At 26.2% G+C, this 17,996-nt stretch overlaps 2 protein-coding genes across 3 annotated transcripts in view; one reads left to right on the top strand and one right to left on the bottom strand.

Moving 5' to 3' along the window:
- The window catches only part of LOC113554511 (TBC1 domain family member 30), a 36,214-nt gene extending 35,056 nt beyond the window's left edge, over window positions 1–1,158 (bottom strand). The window contains exon 1 of one of the 2 annotated variants that reach the window (XM_026958392.1): window positions 519–1,158. In XM_026958392.1, the coding sequence (XP_026814193.1) occupies window positions 519–764 (246 nt within the window). In that variant the 5' untranslated portion in view covers window positions 765–1,158. The remainder of the gene's footprint in view (window positions 1–518) is intronic. The other variant, XM_026958393.1, reaches the window with a different exon arrangement.
- A 9,848-nt stretch (window positions 1,159–11,006) lies between these two features.
- On the top strand, window positions 11,007–14,749 carry LOC113552525 (synaptonemal complex protein 1-like). The gene is given in 9 exon segments (XM_026955389.1): window positions 11,007–11,116; window positions 11,195–11,363; window positions 11,448–11,550; window positions 11,680–11,833; window positions 11,917–12,040; window positions 12,107–12,253; window positions 12,452–12,466; window positions 13,537–13,839; window positions 14,639–14,749. Coding segments are annotated over 9 exon segments (1,236 nt in total).
- Window positions 14,750–17,996: the final 3,247 nt, after the last annotated feature.

The raw sequence follows: 17,996 nt of genomic DNA, 5'->3' as shown, positions 1-17,996 counted from the left end.
AAATGGTAAAAAGAGACACGCGTCTTGTTATAATACGTTCATTGACCGCCAGTGGCGTCCTTGACATAATTAAAATATTAGACAATATATAAAAAATATATACTATGATATACTTATTGGCTATATTAGCTTAGTAGTATTTTATTTATTGAATCAGCTGGTGCCTTTTGGTAAGCCCGTGATTAAAAGATGGTAAAAATATGCTCGGACACCGCACCAAAGGTATAATATTAGTGTCATCATTTTATTATAAGCATTATTACAATGTACATAATACAACAGTATAAACCAATAAATTGTGAAATCAAATTTCACCGTTGTCCCTTCGCTTGCATTTATAATGATAACATATCACACAGCGATGTTTAGGTAACATAGTGTTTTCGGTTAACATGTCGGATAACACAGGTCTAGTGATTAATGTGTAAAATTGTGTGGCGCGTTTTTTTTACCGACTTAAGGTTAGACCGGCCGACAGATAGGGTACATAATATAATATTCAACTTGGATCTACTTACAGGTAGGCGAGGAACGGACGCCGGTCGGAGGTCTGCGGTGGGCTGGAGCGGAGATGATGTAGTGGTGGTTTGATCACGATCGCGATTATAATCAGCCACGACCTCCACGATACCATCGCGTCCGAGGCTCGGAATCACGGTGTCGGGGTTCGCGGTCGTTGTAGGGGTTACGGTGGTCGCGGTGGAGGCTGCCGGCTGTACCTGTTGGACCACCGAGTCCACGGTAAAGTATCTGGTCGCGGTCATCGTCGCGTCGAATCCGATATGTCGGCTAACGGCTGGGTCACGTGACGGGTGTTCAGGGTCGTCATCGCTCGAACGACTACGGCGATGACGGAGTCGGTGACCCGCGGGTAAACGTAGGGAATTCACCGGGTACCAGCATGGTATTATTCAATCGCGCGAGGTAATTATTTTAATATAATAACAGTTTTGGCCGTTTTATGGTGTTATAATAATAAGATGATAATGCTAATAATACTATTATGATATTAATATGATGTACGCGTCGAACCACCGTTACGATAAGTACTGTGTGTTTAACGCGCGTTGACTTCGACGTCTGTGAGTGCGCGCGCATACGCAAGCGCGCTATAATGTTTGTTCAAATGCACCGATGGAGATGGGTTTTGTTACATATCATCATATTATATTCCTTGTTATTAATTTATTTTTACGCACACACGAGCCCGCTACCGACCCGGTGCAGCGCGCTGTACAAACAATAACTGGCACGCGAAACATATACGACGCGTGCAAACCATTGCACAGCGGGGTCAGTATAATGATGGTGGTAGACAGGTACCCATGTGGGCAATTTTCATGTGTCAACGTGCATGGGTGGGAGTCAAAGCTCTTTGGAACAATGTAATGTTATACAGAGTGATTCGCCAATAATTACGTTCACCCTCATTTTTCCTAAAATAATAAATGTATTCAAATTCTCAATCGTGTAAATCTTTAACATACTTCAAAACTATATTTAAAATTCTTGAAATTGTCTATACTTACTAAGAGATTTCTTGCGGCGAAATAATATTCTGTTTTAAAGTGACACCCCCCCCCCCCCCGCCTATTTTACTGTAAAATCGATGCACTGGATTCAAAATTCAAACGAATAGTTTTTGAGTTATTGAAATGTTTATGTTAAAGATAATAGTTCTTAAAAATGATTTTACAAATATTTATAATATATGTTCTTATTGTACCTATCGCAAAATCTACTTGTTCAGATTTTGTTTTTGATTTTCAAAAAAGTTATGTGCTATAAAAAAAAAAAACATTACTAATTTAAATTATAAAAGCAGCTCTTATTTGAAAAACAAAAATTTAAATCTCCACAAAACATTTATTAAATACTACGAAAAAATGTCAAAAATTTTAAACTATAGTCTTAAAGTATATCAAAAATTCATATTTTTATGTTTATGTTTTTACTATAGAAATTATAGGCAAGTTCACATGATAGATGAATTATCCTGGATGTTACTACTTATGTGCATATACTCGTATTTAAACGAAAATCGCCTACGCATATAATACATTGTACTTTGTTGGACGGGGCAAACGTTACTAATCCGCATTTTACCGGTAAACTTAATTAAACTGTCAATACCTATAATTGCCTACAATTAGTAAAATAATATTATACAATTATCAATAAACATAGTAGAAATTAAATAGTTTAATTTATAAAAACAATTTTAACGTAACAATATCTTCTAGATGTGTTGACAATGTCAACTTGACATATTGTCACATATTTATGAGTATCTGTGCAGTGTCAGTGGTTAAATTCATTCCGGTTATTGAATAAACATGCAATTTTATCATGTTATCTGTATATAGTTTATAATTGGTTGTCTATTAATATCTTGTTAATTAAATTATAATCATAATTTTATGATGCTAAATAAAAATTAAATTCATTCAAATTGTTTTTTCTTAGTAAATTTACTCTACTCTACCTGTAAAATTATACATCATAAAATCCACGAGTGTTGTGAATAACAGTAAATATACTATTGTGCTACAAGCTCTTTTTATATTTTTACTAGAGCTATTTATTTATAGATACTATTCTTCTGTCTTCGTGCAGAAATATTTATATATTTTCAATGAAAAGTGAAAATGTTCAATTCATGTTTTATATTTAATGCACGTATGTTTCCTATATTGTATGAAAATATACTATAATGATTCAATCGTGATTTTAATATTGGAAAAATTTTTTTCCCAGAATACTGTTTTACGAATGCATTTTTATGTCATCAAAAATAATAATTTCATAAAACGACATAAACGTTATTGGTACAGTCGGCCATTGTAGTCTTCACGCGGCGGCTGTGTCCACAGAATCGTTTCTATTGTTTTCAGCTGTAGCTCCAAATGTTTTATTTCCATATTTACATTATATATGATATTATGATCGCGCAACAACCACGGTGTTACCTATATTATACTATGTAATAGATAATATTATGGTACACCTACACTATACGGACAAGCTATAGCAGTAAATCACATCGAAAACGTATTTCAAATACCTAATATACTTGAACCGCCCTTTGCGGGTTGTAATTTTTTTCTCTCGAAATTTCGTCAATACCGTCCGCGTCTTGCGTACTTTTTATGCGAGTAAATGGTATAGTAATATTTAAATCGCGTTCGTGTTATCGGTTCGCAGCACTCAGAGCCGCGGGACCGGACGCGTACGTCGTGTACGCGATTCAATTGAAACGACCCAATTTGCATATTTTCTTTGATAACGTATATTGTTATCGCGACACTCGTATGTATAAATAGGTATGAGCGGTTTTTATCGAGAAATAAAACATAAATTAAACATAACATATTTTATAAGCTTGATAGAGGCGGTTTTGGTTGCGTCGTATATCGTATTATAATATTATTACTATAAAAACGTTCCGATTTCGGATCGCATTTGTGACCACCAAATACTTAACTAATATGCTAATACACATATATCGTGAAATCCGAATACAGTGTACGATATATGAAAAAGCGATATATTATTGTCATTATTTGGGTTAATGCGTGTTACAGTAGGTGCGAAATCAGGTCGTATAACATCATCACACTGTATTATTGTAATACACGAGTACCGCACCTACCTAAACATGTAATATAATATGTGTAAGCATGAATATGTGTGTGTGTGTGTGTGTGCTTGTGTGTTCGTTTGTGTGTGTGTATACTGTATATACACAAACGCATTAATTGATCGGTTTTAAAACAAACCAAAATTGGTATATATTATAATATACTGTTGTTACATAATAACTATGCGACAACGCAGTAATAGTTATTGTCACACAATTATTTTGAACGCGGTTGTATACACATTTTAATGGGAAAACGCGGAGGTGTCAAAAGTAGCTGTTTTACTTATATTGCATAATATATAACCCTTGTCGTAGTAGGTAATTTAATGGGTGGTTATATTATACGAAGGTAATAAACTTATAAATAAAGGATAAATCTATAATCGGTTTGTGTGTGTATAGTGTGTTATAGTCGGTAAACGGCGGTCGGTTGGATTAGCGTTGTATACTCGTGCGGTTTAGGTAAATGTCGTCTTCAGTGTTCTTCAGCCATAATAATGTATTACGTGTTTACGTGTGCAGTTTAAGATCCCAACGGCGCCTCTGGGAAAACACATGAATTGGCACATTTCTTAAAAGGGATTCGAGTCACATATACCAAAATAGTTTTATGACAAATTATTTATCTATATGTCGTATGGTTGTCTGGTACGAATAATCGTCTGATTAGACAATATAAGGAATAATACTTATTAATTTTACAAGATGTGCATTATTCTATAACATTAGAATTTGTTAAAAATTAAAAATACCTAGACATGATATTGGAATTTATTTGCGTAAATATTATTATTATATCATTATAGGTGTAATATATTTTTTAGCTAATTATTAGAAGCATTAATAAAAAACATATTTTTCTTTTTACTATTTAATTTTTATAGTACTGACCTATAATTATTATAGCTACTTAATCGAAACTATGTTGCTCTATAAACACAAATTCACTATGAACAAACAATTTTTTGTTTCTCGTGACAGGTTTTTTAAATAATATGTAATTCCATATTAATATTTTTTAACAAATAACTAATCATGTAATATCAGTAAGAACTAGCAGCTGTTATAAACACGTACCTAATATATAGGTACGCTTGCTAATTCTCTTGCTGTACGACTACGACATGCTCAATTTGTAAAAAGATAATGCTCCTCGAGCGAAACGATTCGAAAACTTTTCGACAGTCCGGTAATTGTCATACTACTGCTATAATAAATCCTAGAGTATAGGGTTATATGTAGCCCTATACATAACTTAGTATAATCGTATTTAATGAAACAATTTACATGTACTCTACATACGGTGTCGATACGTTCATTACTGTACTTTATTATGTAATGCACTTTTAGAACTTATCAACTTTGAATTTAATTGTATTTATTAGAATTTATTATTGTCACTTGCACGTTTACAACATTAGTAATAGTAATTAGTATGTTAAGTGAACTTAATTATATATTCACATTGTATACTATATACTAAGCCATATTATACATTGATTGTCAGTAGATTTGGAAACATTAGGTACTAAGCCTAATTAATTTATTGATAATTTAAATTAAATTTGACGCACATAATAAATATTATACTAACATCATTTTAACTTGACATAAATATGTACTTCTAATTCTATAAGTAATTTTGAATTAAATATATTGAATAACTTACAGTCGAAAATAATTGTAATATTGATCATAAAATAATAATATATATTAGTTGTTAATTTAATAACTATCGAAATTATTACAGAGAATTTCCAAAAAATTAAGTTTTGAAATAATCAGAAGAAATCATATTTACTACAATGGAAAAAATATTAGATTCACTTAAGTACATGATTATATGGTAAACTATGTAGTAATTTTTCGTAATATAATTTCTATTGTTCTTGAAATATCGGATAATCTGGCACAAGTTTCTTCAAACTATTTTGGTAAATGTGCATGTCATTTCTGCAAAACAAGTCTGCAAAGTTAGTGGTGTATTCTACTTTATTTCTGAATAACTTCACTCCCAGAAAATTGTATTCTACCAGAAAAACAAGACGCTGGTCTTTAAAAAAACTTGTTAATTAATAATACTTTAATGATTAAATTTGTACTTAAAAATATATAAATTATGTAAATTTGTTTAATTTACTATGTGTTTGAGAAAAAAAAACAACAAATTATTTGTAATTATTAAAATTGCTAATATTTAAAAATGGATACAAATTAATATAATCATGATAATAAAAATAATAATAATTACAAGCATATTTAATAACAATTGTATAGTTTACAACACTTTTTTTCAAATAAAAATCATGGCATTTCATAATAAAAAGTTATTATTATCAACAAATCATTCTTTTAAAAGCGAGTAATGAATCATTTTATATCATTAACGTTGATTTTATTTAAGATAATTATTCGTTTATAATTGATTTTTAAAAACTTTTTATAAACTTATGGATTAATTAAATATTCGGAAAATTTAAAACAATCCAGTCCTAATGGGTAATTGTTGTATTAATTTTTTACAGTGTAACTAAAATATTTAAAATGCATTTTCGTGACTATTTTTATGATATAGGTACTTTTAAAAATGTCTATTACTTAACATACGGCCACGCAACGCGAATATCAATAAAAATATGTTGATTATAAATAAAATATAGATTAGATAATAGTAAGTTATTATCTATTAACTATGTACAAATTTAAAGTTAATAAGTTTTTAAGATCATGTTAATTCCAAAAACTTATGTAGTTGTATAAAAGATGATTTTTTAAGCATGCTTACCTTATTTTTATGCTTGAATTATGCATATATTCAAATTTTGATTTTTAAATAGTTTCAAGTTTATAAAAACAACGTTTTTATTAAAACAATTATATTTTTAAATATTTTTTATCTTTATATTTTTTTAAGTTTTTAATTTTTATTAAATGACAACATATAATTTTAATTTAATATTCCAAAACAGAATATTTTTCTGAGTATTTTGATACATAAAAATCGATTTAGTGCGAGTAGTTTATGAGTTATACGTATTTTAAGTTTTGAGTAGTAGTCACAACGTATACTCCTCCACACCGCTTGTCAAAACTTTAAATACGTATAACTCATAAACTACTCACCCTAATATCGATTTTTATATATCAAAATACTCAGAAAAACATTCTGCTTTGGAATATAAAATTCAAACTTTGTGTTGTCATTCAAAAAAATAAAAAACTTAAAAAAATATAAAGATAAAAATATTTAAAAATATAATTTTTTAACAAATTTAAACTATGTAAAAATCATAATTTGAATATATGCATAATTTAAGCATACTAATGGGGTAATCATGCTTAAAAAATCACCTTGTGTACTCATCAAAGGATGCTTATTAAATTTTAATAAGGTAGGTAGTTGAAAAGTACAAAAAAAAAAAAAAAAAAAGTAGTAATAATAATATAAAATTGTTTTTATTCGTTATACACGTTACGCGTCATATATATATATATCAGAGTGGTCAACTAGCGGCCCACAAACCTTTTTTGTCTGGCCCGTGCTAAATTTTCAAATTACATCATAAAATTTCAAAGTCAATCGTCTATACTCTATACGTCTATGATAAATTAAAATGTATATTTTGCTCTATACTTTGGCCCGCTAAATTTTAATTTTCTAAAAATTGGCTGTTTAATAACTTTCAGTTGCCCATCTCTGATATATATAATTAGCGATAATTTTATGTATACCTATTTATTGGCTTATATGAAAAAAATATCAAGGTTTATGAAAAAATAGGTATGTAGTGTATGGCAGTGTTTTGTGATTCTAACTGCTGTAGACGACTTTGATAATTTTTTTTCGCGATGAAGGAAAAGTATTAATTTGGCCGAATTATTAAAACTCAATTAAACCATTTAAGTCACTCAGCCAGCGAACTATTATATTATTTATAATGTAAGTATATGTATTGTGTATTATAAAATGATATACCATTGAAACTAATTTTTTTTTTCTGTCACTAATGGCAATTTTCGAGTAAAATTGAAAGTTTAAAATAAAACATAATATATCCTCCTATAATGATAAAATATATAATTTAAGGTTAGGCTATTATACTCTATGCAAAAACTCATATTTGTGTGAAAATTATTTAACTGTTTCCCTTCTTCGGCAAAGAAAAATATTGACATAAGAATATTGAAAAAATGAAAAGTATTCAAATCATTTTATTCTCAATAAATATTCCAGTGTCACTTTAGAAATTAAATTTACAACCATTTCATCTACACAGTCTGGTGGACATCAGTTAATCCGTTCAATCGTGAGCGATGATTCTCGTGTGCAAAAGATGGAGCCACATATACGCGTTGCTTTTAGGTGTCTATTCCATTCAATTAAAATAATATAGGAAGATATACTAGGTTTTAGAATAAGCTATAATTTTTTACTAAAATTAATTTATTTAGTTGAATTAAATATTTGAAAATCTTAAAATTGAACATTCGTTGGGTATATCTACGGTTTAGCATGTACCTGTGTATGTAATACATACATCATCTCAATATCTGTGGTGGGTACTGGTGGCAATATTACTTTGATAACTAGGAACATATTACTAGGGTCTAGGAAACTGGTCTTAATGATAATACACAGATAACTACGAAAGCCGAAGTACAACAAGACTTGTAGACCAATTTTGAAAGAAGTCTCAGTACTGGGTAAAGGTAATAATAATGTATGGAAAATACTGAATTTTGGAGCTCGATGAATACTACTTATGCAGCTTTGGAAGAAGACATTGGAACATACTCATAATTTATTGATTTCCTATATTATGATATTATTATAATTAATTTAAGTTTAGTATGAGTTTATAATTGAATTAGTGATACAAAAATAGATAGAGGTAATTCAAATATATTATTACGGGGTAATTCGTTTAATAATAAAGACATCGCATCATCTAGGCTAAGACTCCGTCTCGTTAATTAAAATTTAGCGATTGAAGTTCCAGCGCAGGTATGAGTGTTAGGGAATTTAAGAAGGCGTCGTTACACTTTAGAAATCAAATATATTTGAGTGCTGTAGCCTGCAATACATTTTATATAGATGGACACCTTCAGATCTTTAACTTAGATTCGTATCTAGTTACTTGTGTTTAATAAAATATAAGACATATTATGTATTATACTAATCATAATATTATTATTAGGTTTAGATACGCCATTTATTACAATCTTTCACTAATTGCGTTGTTTCATTATTTTCGTATACAATTATGTCAGATTTACAAGCTTACTCATAAGGGGTATTGTTGCATCAGATTGAGTATACGAACGTTATTTGAAATTATTTTTTAGCAGTAAATCATTTCGGACCTCAGAAATATTAATAGAGTATTATAACTGGACAAATGTAGCTAAAAGAAATTATTATTTTTTTTCAACGTATTATATTATTTGATATTAAAATTTTGCGAGCAATAATTTATCGGGATTAAAACGATTTCAAACAAATTAATAACATGGAGTAGCAAATATTTGACCATTGCTGGTTTAATATTGATGAAATCAACGTAGTACTGGCGAATTGAAATGTTCAGAATAATATTGTATGGTCCGCAAAGTATAAATTATGTATGTTAGTTTCGGTATATGTATATCGATGATTCACTTATGTTTACTATATATCAACCCAAAAATCTTACGATAGTGTCATTATTTAACAAAATATTAATGCCGTGTTTAAGTATCTAATATAATATAGGTAATAATTATAAAAAATATGCGAACATCTGAATATCATCTTGGCCTGGTGTAATAACACATAATATAATACTGAGAAGTTCTCGATCATTGATCATTTGATATTTATTTACGCAACATGAAACCCAGCATGCTGTGTTGTTTTAATTAAGCAAGATTTCGTCTGAATTTTAACGGTTCCGTTATAATATTGTAATCGTAGAGCGACACACGTGGAAAATCATCGTCGTGAAAAACTTGCGTGTGTAATTTTCGTTAATATGCCTATATACTTTATAATAATATTATACAACTAATATTATGTGAGCACACGATGAACTGTATATATTTATGCAGCGTATAACAAAACAATATGAATGTACGTCGTAAAATCATTTCTGAATATTTTAAATTATGGCTCATTTGGAATTGTTTTGCTGCGACACAAAAATTTTTCATTTGTTGTTCACATCTAGTTGTTTCAGTCCTAAAATCCTAAGAAGTTGTTGATGGTTTGTAAGGATAATTTTTTTCTAGAAATAGTTTTGAGTTTTGTGAGTAAAAAATGTGTGTGTGCTGAATCTCTTGTTTTGTTCAATATATCTATAAAACTATTTAAATAATATATAGATAAACATGATTAGAAATTCTTAGTCTGTAGTTTAGACTCGAGGCATTGTTATACGTATAATATGAATAATATGATACTATATAAGGTGGCAAAAACAATGGTAAATCCTTAACGAGCCTCGAGCCTTACTTTATAAGTATACGCTAAGCTCATTCAATCTATACACGGTATTATAAATCAAAACATTAGAAGTTATCTATTGATACTTACTTTTAAACAGGGAAGTAAAGAAAATTAAAAAAATACATACATTATACTAATTTGTAGACGAAATAATTGTGAATCTCTGAACTATATTTAGTATAGTGGTATATATTTATACAAAAAATATTCTATTTTATAATTTTATATTTTTTTTCTTGCGAGATGTTGAGCCACACAGAATAGCTTAGAAGAAAATACTATAAATATATTTGCATCATTATAACGATTTTATATTAATTATATTTATAATACTTAAAAGTATTTATTTAATAAGAAAAATCAAACTTGCTAAGGTTAACTTTAAAAATACTTTTATTTAATTTAAATAATAATCTATAAATATTATTCAGTATTTCAGTTTTGAGATGAATATTATTGATTAATGATTATAATAAAATATAAATACAGCGGTATATTATAGTAATCAAGTTATAGTCAATAAGTTATAGGTACTATAAATTCTTATGTACTAGTAGGTGTTACAAATTGAATAAACATAAAATTATGTTTGAGTATAATTATAAAAACTAATAATTAGCTAATATTATTCATATAACATTTAATTTTATTAAAAATAAAAATAAAAAAAATTAATTTATAAAATATTCAAAATTGTATACCTGGCTCATGCTTTTAAATACCTATGTTCAATATGTTTATAGTTTTAATTTAAATTATTGATTTTATTTTATTTGGTTGTCAATCAAGTGATTTAGTTTCAACTGATTTAGTTGATAAACGTAGATACTAACTACGTTAAATATTTGCTTCAAGATTTCAATCCAATTAATAATTATTATGCTTCAGACAAGTAAATCCAAAATGAATCAGAATAAAATTAAAATCAATGAAGTGGGTAAGACATTTTTTGAAATCCAATTTGGTGCTAAAGAAAAAATCATTTCCAGGTTTAAAATTATATAGTTAGTTGTAAGTATAATATTAAAATTGGTATTTTGTGAACATTTTATTGGTAAATACTACAGGTTGAATGATGAAATAACTCATTTTAAAAATAGAACTGAGAAGTTCAAAAGTAAAACTAATCGTTTGATCATCAAATTGAAAGATAATTATGAATATTTAAAGAAGATTTTGAATGAGAAAAATAATTTAGAAAAACTATTAAAAGCGGAAACGTCTCAGCTAAAACAGGTTTGACCCCTTATTTCGAATTTTCGAAATTTCAATATTTTATTTTTTGCGTTAACTACAATTTAAAATTACAATTATACATAGGAAGTCGATTCTATGGTAGAAACAAGCATAAGTAAATTAAAAAAAAAAGATGACGAGTTCATTAAAAAAGCTGGAAAACAGAAATCGATTACTGCTATATATGGTGGGTGTACCTACATATTGTGAATTGTAAAACATTATTATTGTATTTTGTAATACGAATGAAATATGTCAACGTAACAACTCTAACACACCATGTAAAATTAAATAAATATATTTTTTGACAAATCAGTGGGAAGATTAAATAAGTTGGATGAATTTATCAAACAAGAAAAAATACTTGAACAGAAATACATAAATATGAAAGAACAAAATGTAATCATGGATAAAAAATATGAGATTGCATTGAAAAAAATGGAAGAAAATAAATTTAAAAGTGAACAAATGTAAGTAATACATTTTAGATATCTCTATGTAATTTTAATATTTGATAACCGTACTAAACGATTGTTATCCATTTACATTTCAGTGCAATAAAAAACATGTTAAAACAATGCGTAGATTTTTCAGTACACATGAAAAAACAATCACTGATGGTTAAATGTCCTGTCGAGGGAGCAAGTACCAATGAAATCATTGATTTTGAAGAAATGGTACTTAATATATTTATTAATATATATATAGATGTTGATAATAAAATATGTTTTTACTCGTTACAGTTAGACATAGGTAATAAACTGAGCGAAATGCACGACAAGAAATGTTTCGATTTGAAGGAGGAAACTAAAGTACTTAAAGAATTATTGAAATCGACCCGAGAAATCATTAATGAAAAAAATGTGGGTGATTATTCGAAGAAGAAAAATGTAAGCTCGGCTGGATATTTGTCAGTACACTTTCATATTATTATTATTATTTATTGTTATAAATCCAAATCGTATCAATAATAATTTTTGAAAACACGTTATTTCACCAAGTATGCTCATCTTTTTATACCTTATTTTTATTTAAATCCTAGGTTTTGGAATATTTAGTTAACACTTAAATATCGTATTATTTTTAAGTACTTAGATTTGTATGTCATTTAAGAAGTGAGTCACTGTTGTAAATTAAATTTACTATTATATTTTTTAATGAAAACTGCCCTTTATTTAGTAATTAAACATTATTTTTTTTTAAATGTTTATAGATGCAGACGAAAATTTAGATGGATAGTTCTAAAATTTTAAGTAATAATCAAATAGTCCACATTAATAGGTCTAAAAAATCTCGTGATGTAGTTTTTTATTATCATTTAATTATTTTAATACATTTTTCGAGTGTAATAACTAAGAAATAAGTATTATTTATACTATAATAAATTGAATAATATTAGTATCCTTGAAGGTATATTAAGTTATTAATTCAGAAATCAAACATTTTGAGTTCAGTTAACAACAACTAAATTCACAATAAAAAAGGATGGTATTTGAAAAAAAAATATATTTGTGTTATAAGTAATACAGTCATCAAATTTACTTAAGATTTCTAAAAATCAAAAATTGAATAAATGCAAAAGATAATAAAAATTACTAATTAGCATTGTTGGTATATCACTCTATACATAAAATTAAATTATTTTTGAGAATTTCAAATAGTTAAGCAAATCATAATTATTATTTATAATATTATATTTTATTGATTTATTTGATGGATTTTGAAATAAAATAAATGTTGTGACATAAATAACATCTGAATGAATATTTTACAGGCCACACCAAGTAAAATATAATATGTTTTTCGTTAAACTATAAATATTTATTAAATAATATTTTATACTTTACTATTAAAAAATACATTTATTATAATATTATTATCTATACATTTATTGTGTATAGGTATATGTTTATTGCCTATTGGTTATAATATTAACTAATTGTGTACTTCATATTTTTTTAGTTACTTCAATTTTCTTTAGCTTATATAATCATAGGCATGCAGATAATATAGTTCTAGAAATGTACTTTTTGTAGACATTTAATTATAGCTAAAGTTTTGTGAGATATTTGTATTTGTTCTGTTCGTATACGTTTTATATTACTTTATATTGTACATAAATAAATAAATAAGATAATAAATATTTGTATTATTATATCGTTATCATTGATGGCCTTAAAATACTCGACAGGAAGTTAGGAGTTTGGGAAGCGAACTAATGAATGCTAAAGATTTGCATGGAATACAGCAACCTGATAAGGATAAGGATACACTATGCCATGTGGATCGAACGATTCACGCGATCGAAGTCAACGGTACTAAGGCCGAATTGAAATCCATGGACCGGGAATTGCATGCGGCACAGGTGAAGTTGTACGACATTCGGTCTGCCAACCAGTTGTTGGATCGTCGGATTTGGAAAACTGAGGACGCATTGCTAAATATTTACGAGAAAGCGTCGGTTCATTTGGAAGAGGTATTATCGTTAAATTAAATCTAATATAAAACCAGTAGTTATATAATATTATAAATAGCTATAAAGCATCCCGTAGAGTGAAGTGGCACTTGTAATTGGTATACTCCAACAAAATACTTGTAAATATTTAAAATATTTAAAACTGTATAGGTATAAGTTATAAGTTGATTACTACTGGTGCTCATTCAAAATCTAATATATTTAAATTGAAATTTTTAAAAAACTTATTGCTTATGAACCTAAACCTAAAAATGTATGTATAGAAATGCTGATTTAATAATTAATACAAGACAAGTTAATATTTTCAAATACACATTTTTTTATGCAGACAATTACTTTAATTTACTGATAAAATAATATACTTGTATATATTATATTTATTTTAATAAAAACGTGTCAACTATAATTATCTAAACCGGTAAAAAGGATAAATAAAAGGTTTTTCCTATTTTTATTTAATAGTATTTACTATTTTATAATAAAGCTTTGCCCGTTTCTGCTCTATAAATTTTTTATTTTTTATTAAACAATCGTTATCGTGAAATTCTATGTTTTAAGCTAACGAAACAATCTCAAATTTTGATTTCCAAATAATAATAAAAAATAACGGACGTTATGTATAAAGTAAGTGTATGTCAAAGTCATAATAAGTGTATGTGTATACAAACTACAGTACTTATCTTTAATTCTGAAACAATGCACCATAATTTTTATATTAAAAATAAATTAAATTACTAATATATTTAAATAAATTAAATTTTAGATCATTAATATAATAACATCTAAAATTTATTTTTAGATAAAATCTAATACAAACAATTCCAAGGAAAACATTTTTGGTTTTATCCAAAATCTGTATAAAGAATTAGAAGGATTTATCAGCGAAGAAGATAAATTATTAATACAATAATTTTCTTAATGATTGAGAAAAATTGACACTTATTAGTGAGTATAATATCTAAGAAAACACTAGATTTTCTGAATAAAATATTAATATTCTAAAATAATTAATATCAAAAACACAAAAATTAATAACAAAACAATTTTATTTGTATTACCTATGTATATATTACACAATGTATAAACAATTATTTTACAATAAACACATGTGATAAACTATATAATATATTTTAAAGACTTAAGTGAAGTAATCATATATTGATTGAACTCATGGCATTGAATGGTTAATTTTAATCAATTAAAAAGTTATGACAGAATTTGTGTCTTAAACGTACCTGCAAGACACTACGAACGGATAAATTAGATATAATTTTCTGCAAAGATTAAATAGATTATAGTGAAAGCAGTTTTAGGTTTTGACTACAAATGGTCACTATACAATGAATTGTATTTAAATTAATGAAAATGCTTTGATTATTTGACAAAGGTATTTTATACTGGTATGTTTAAGTCTATTCAAGTTTAATGCCAAAGTAGATGCAATAAAACTAGTAGAGCCATGTTGGCTTCAAAATCAGTTCATAAAATTGTATTTTATTACTAAGGCTATTCGTTTAATGTCGAAAAAAGTTGTCATTATTGACAGAATCGATTGTTTAAAGCTTTAAAACGCTATCTATCTAGTCTTAAGCTGTTTTAATAAGTTTTATAAATAGTAATATAGCTGTATTATATATATATATATGTGTGTGTGTGTGTGTGTATGTATACTTATTACACAGAAGATGATTCATCAAACATGCTGACGTCTACTTTTACTTTAATTATTAATTTATTCAAATTATAGGATTTAGAGTTATTGAGTATACCATTAAGGTCCATATTTTAGATTTCTGAAACAAAATTATAAATCATTTTCCTCAAAAAGTAACATCATTATTTTTTTTTTTGTGAATAGTAAAGATAATGCCATACACAAAAAAATGAAGGTATAAGACCAATCTTAGAATTCTGTACGAGTAAATTTCAATTTCTTACTTATAAATATTTTTTTATAATTGCATATATAGTAAAATTATAAATTTAATTAAAAAAAATGTATTCCAAAAGTATATTTTATATGTATTTAACTAAAAGTATAGCTTATGTAATTATCTCTGAAAACCCAATTTATTAAATTTAACATACAAGTCTCATATGAAACCCAATACATTACTCTGATATAAGATATTAAATATATTTAAGCAGTTAAAATGAAAATAATTTTTATTTTATGGAGTACACGAGTTATTGATTTGTATAAGATAAGTAGATACATATATACATAATATTATATTGAAAGCAATATTTATAATATACAATTCAAGTTAATATTGTTATATAATTTGATTGCGTGTTTTTCTATAATTCTGGAGATTAATAATTATAATGTTAGAGAATGATTAATTATACCTTATATTGTACTCGAATGGTTTTTCATGGATGAATACATCTCATGCAAATATTGATGATAAATATTGAAAATTATTTTTTTAACTCATGAATATAATCTCAAAAATTTTAAACACATTAAAATAATTGTTGTTTTTAGTGTTCAAATAATGTAAAATATGTATATTCACATGACTTATTGTATTCGAAAAATGCATTTTTGTAAATTTATCACAATATTTTTTTTTCAATAGGTTTATTAAATTCATATACTATTGTATTACATTTAATTACGATTAATAATAACTACAGCTATTCAGTAATCGTATATATATATATATATATAAATGTATAAAAAAAAAATAGAAAAATAGTAAAAAAAATCTAATACTTACCTCATTTGGTCTCTCGCTGTACTAAGAGTTATAAGTCTTAAGGTACCTTTGGTATTTATAGGGTGTCAAAAGTGAAATTATTATAAAAGTATATAAAATAAAAATAAATGTAAAAGGTTGACTTAGGACAAATAACGGTTGATATGGTATCTTTAAAATGAATAGCTTTTTAATCTAAAAACTATGATAAAGTTGATATATTTTTTTATACTTTATAAATTATTTGAATCATAAATAATTATTATCCGAGTAACAGTGTATTGTTTCTAATATAACACTACGATACATTAAGTGCCTTTTAAAAATGTATGTTGCAGAATATTTAGTTACAAACAAATATTATAAAAATTTTTCTTAGTAGATATTTAATAATTAACTAAATTGTATATTTTCTATTTTGATAGATCTGTGAGTATGAGGTTCTAAATAATTTAATTAATATTTTTTAATAAACAAAATTACACGTTATTCATCATTATATTATTAATATTATACACTATGTGTAAAATAAGTATAAAATAATATCATGATTAATGATTTGAGATAATATTTATATATTTGAGCAACAGTTCTATAACTTATGTAATGTAGTATTAGTTGGGATTTTAAATTTTCATTAAATATTTCATTTCAATGAAAAAAATTCTATTATAGTATCTAAAAGGTTATAATCTCGTCAATTTGCAAGTGAACATTTTTAAAAGTTGGTTTATATAATATGAAACAGAGAAAGTATGTATGATAATGATTATAATAGCCAATAAGGATCCAATTGATAAGTGATAAGGAAAGGCTTGAAAGTTGTTGCATATACATGTTTTTATGGACTATTATATTTTTATTGCTTACTGAACTAGAAATTCATTCCAAGACACTCGAACAGATTACCAAAAATTTATTGTGCTTATTTAACAATTTTAAAATTTTAAAGCATATTTTTTAATTTAAAAATTGTTTAGGGAATATTTTATAATTAAATATAACGAAAAAAATTGAAAATTCATAAATAAAAAAATAGGTACATTCATATTGAGGCAAAAGCTACAATTGCAATAAGCTACAATTTGTAACTATATCTATAATGTGTATATTTATTATATAATAGAAGTCGCTAGTTTTTTTTTATAAATATTTTTTTATTTATTTAATGAGTGTTGATGGCATTAATAGATATACCCGTAGGTCGTAAATATTATTATCAATCTTGACTAATACGTCAACAGATACATTCTACAAATAAATATATTTTATTCAAAGAATATTTTAAAGTTATTTATTAATATAATTTAAATTTTTTAAATCTTGATTAGAAATTAAAAATCAGAATTTACTATTACTATGATTTTTACTATGTTATTTATAGTTAAATAAAAAAAAAATAGTGTAGAAAAAAATAAAAATGTAAATATTTTTAAAGCATATCATTTGTAC

The sequence above is a fragment of the Rhopalosiphum maidis genome, chromosome 2 (assembly GCF_003676215.2).
Source record: "Rhopalosiphum maidis isolate BTI-1 chromosome 2, ASM367621v3, whole genome shotgun sequence".
NCBI lineage: Eukaryota > Metazoa > Arthropoda > Insecta > Hemiptera > Aphididae > Rhopalosiphum > Rhopalosiphum maidis.
The sequence above is the reverse complement of the archived record's forward strand: the minus strand, read 5'-3'. Positions and strand labels throughout refer to the sequence as shown.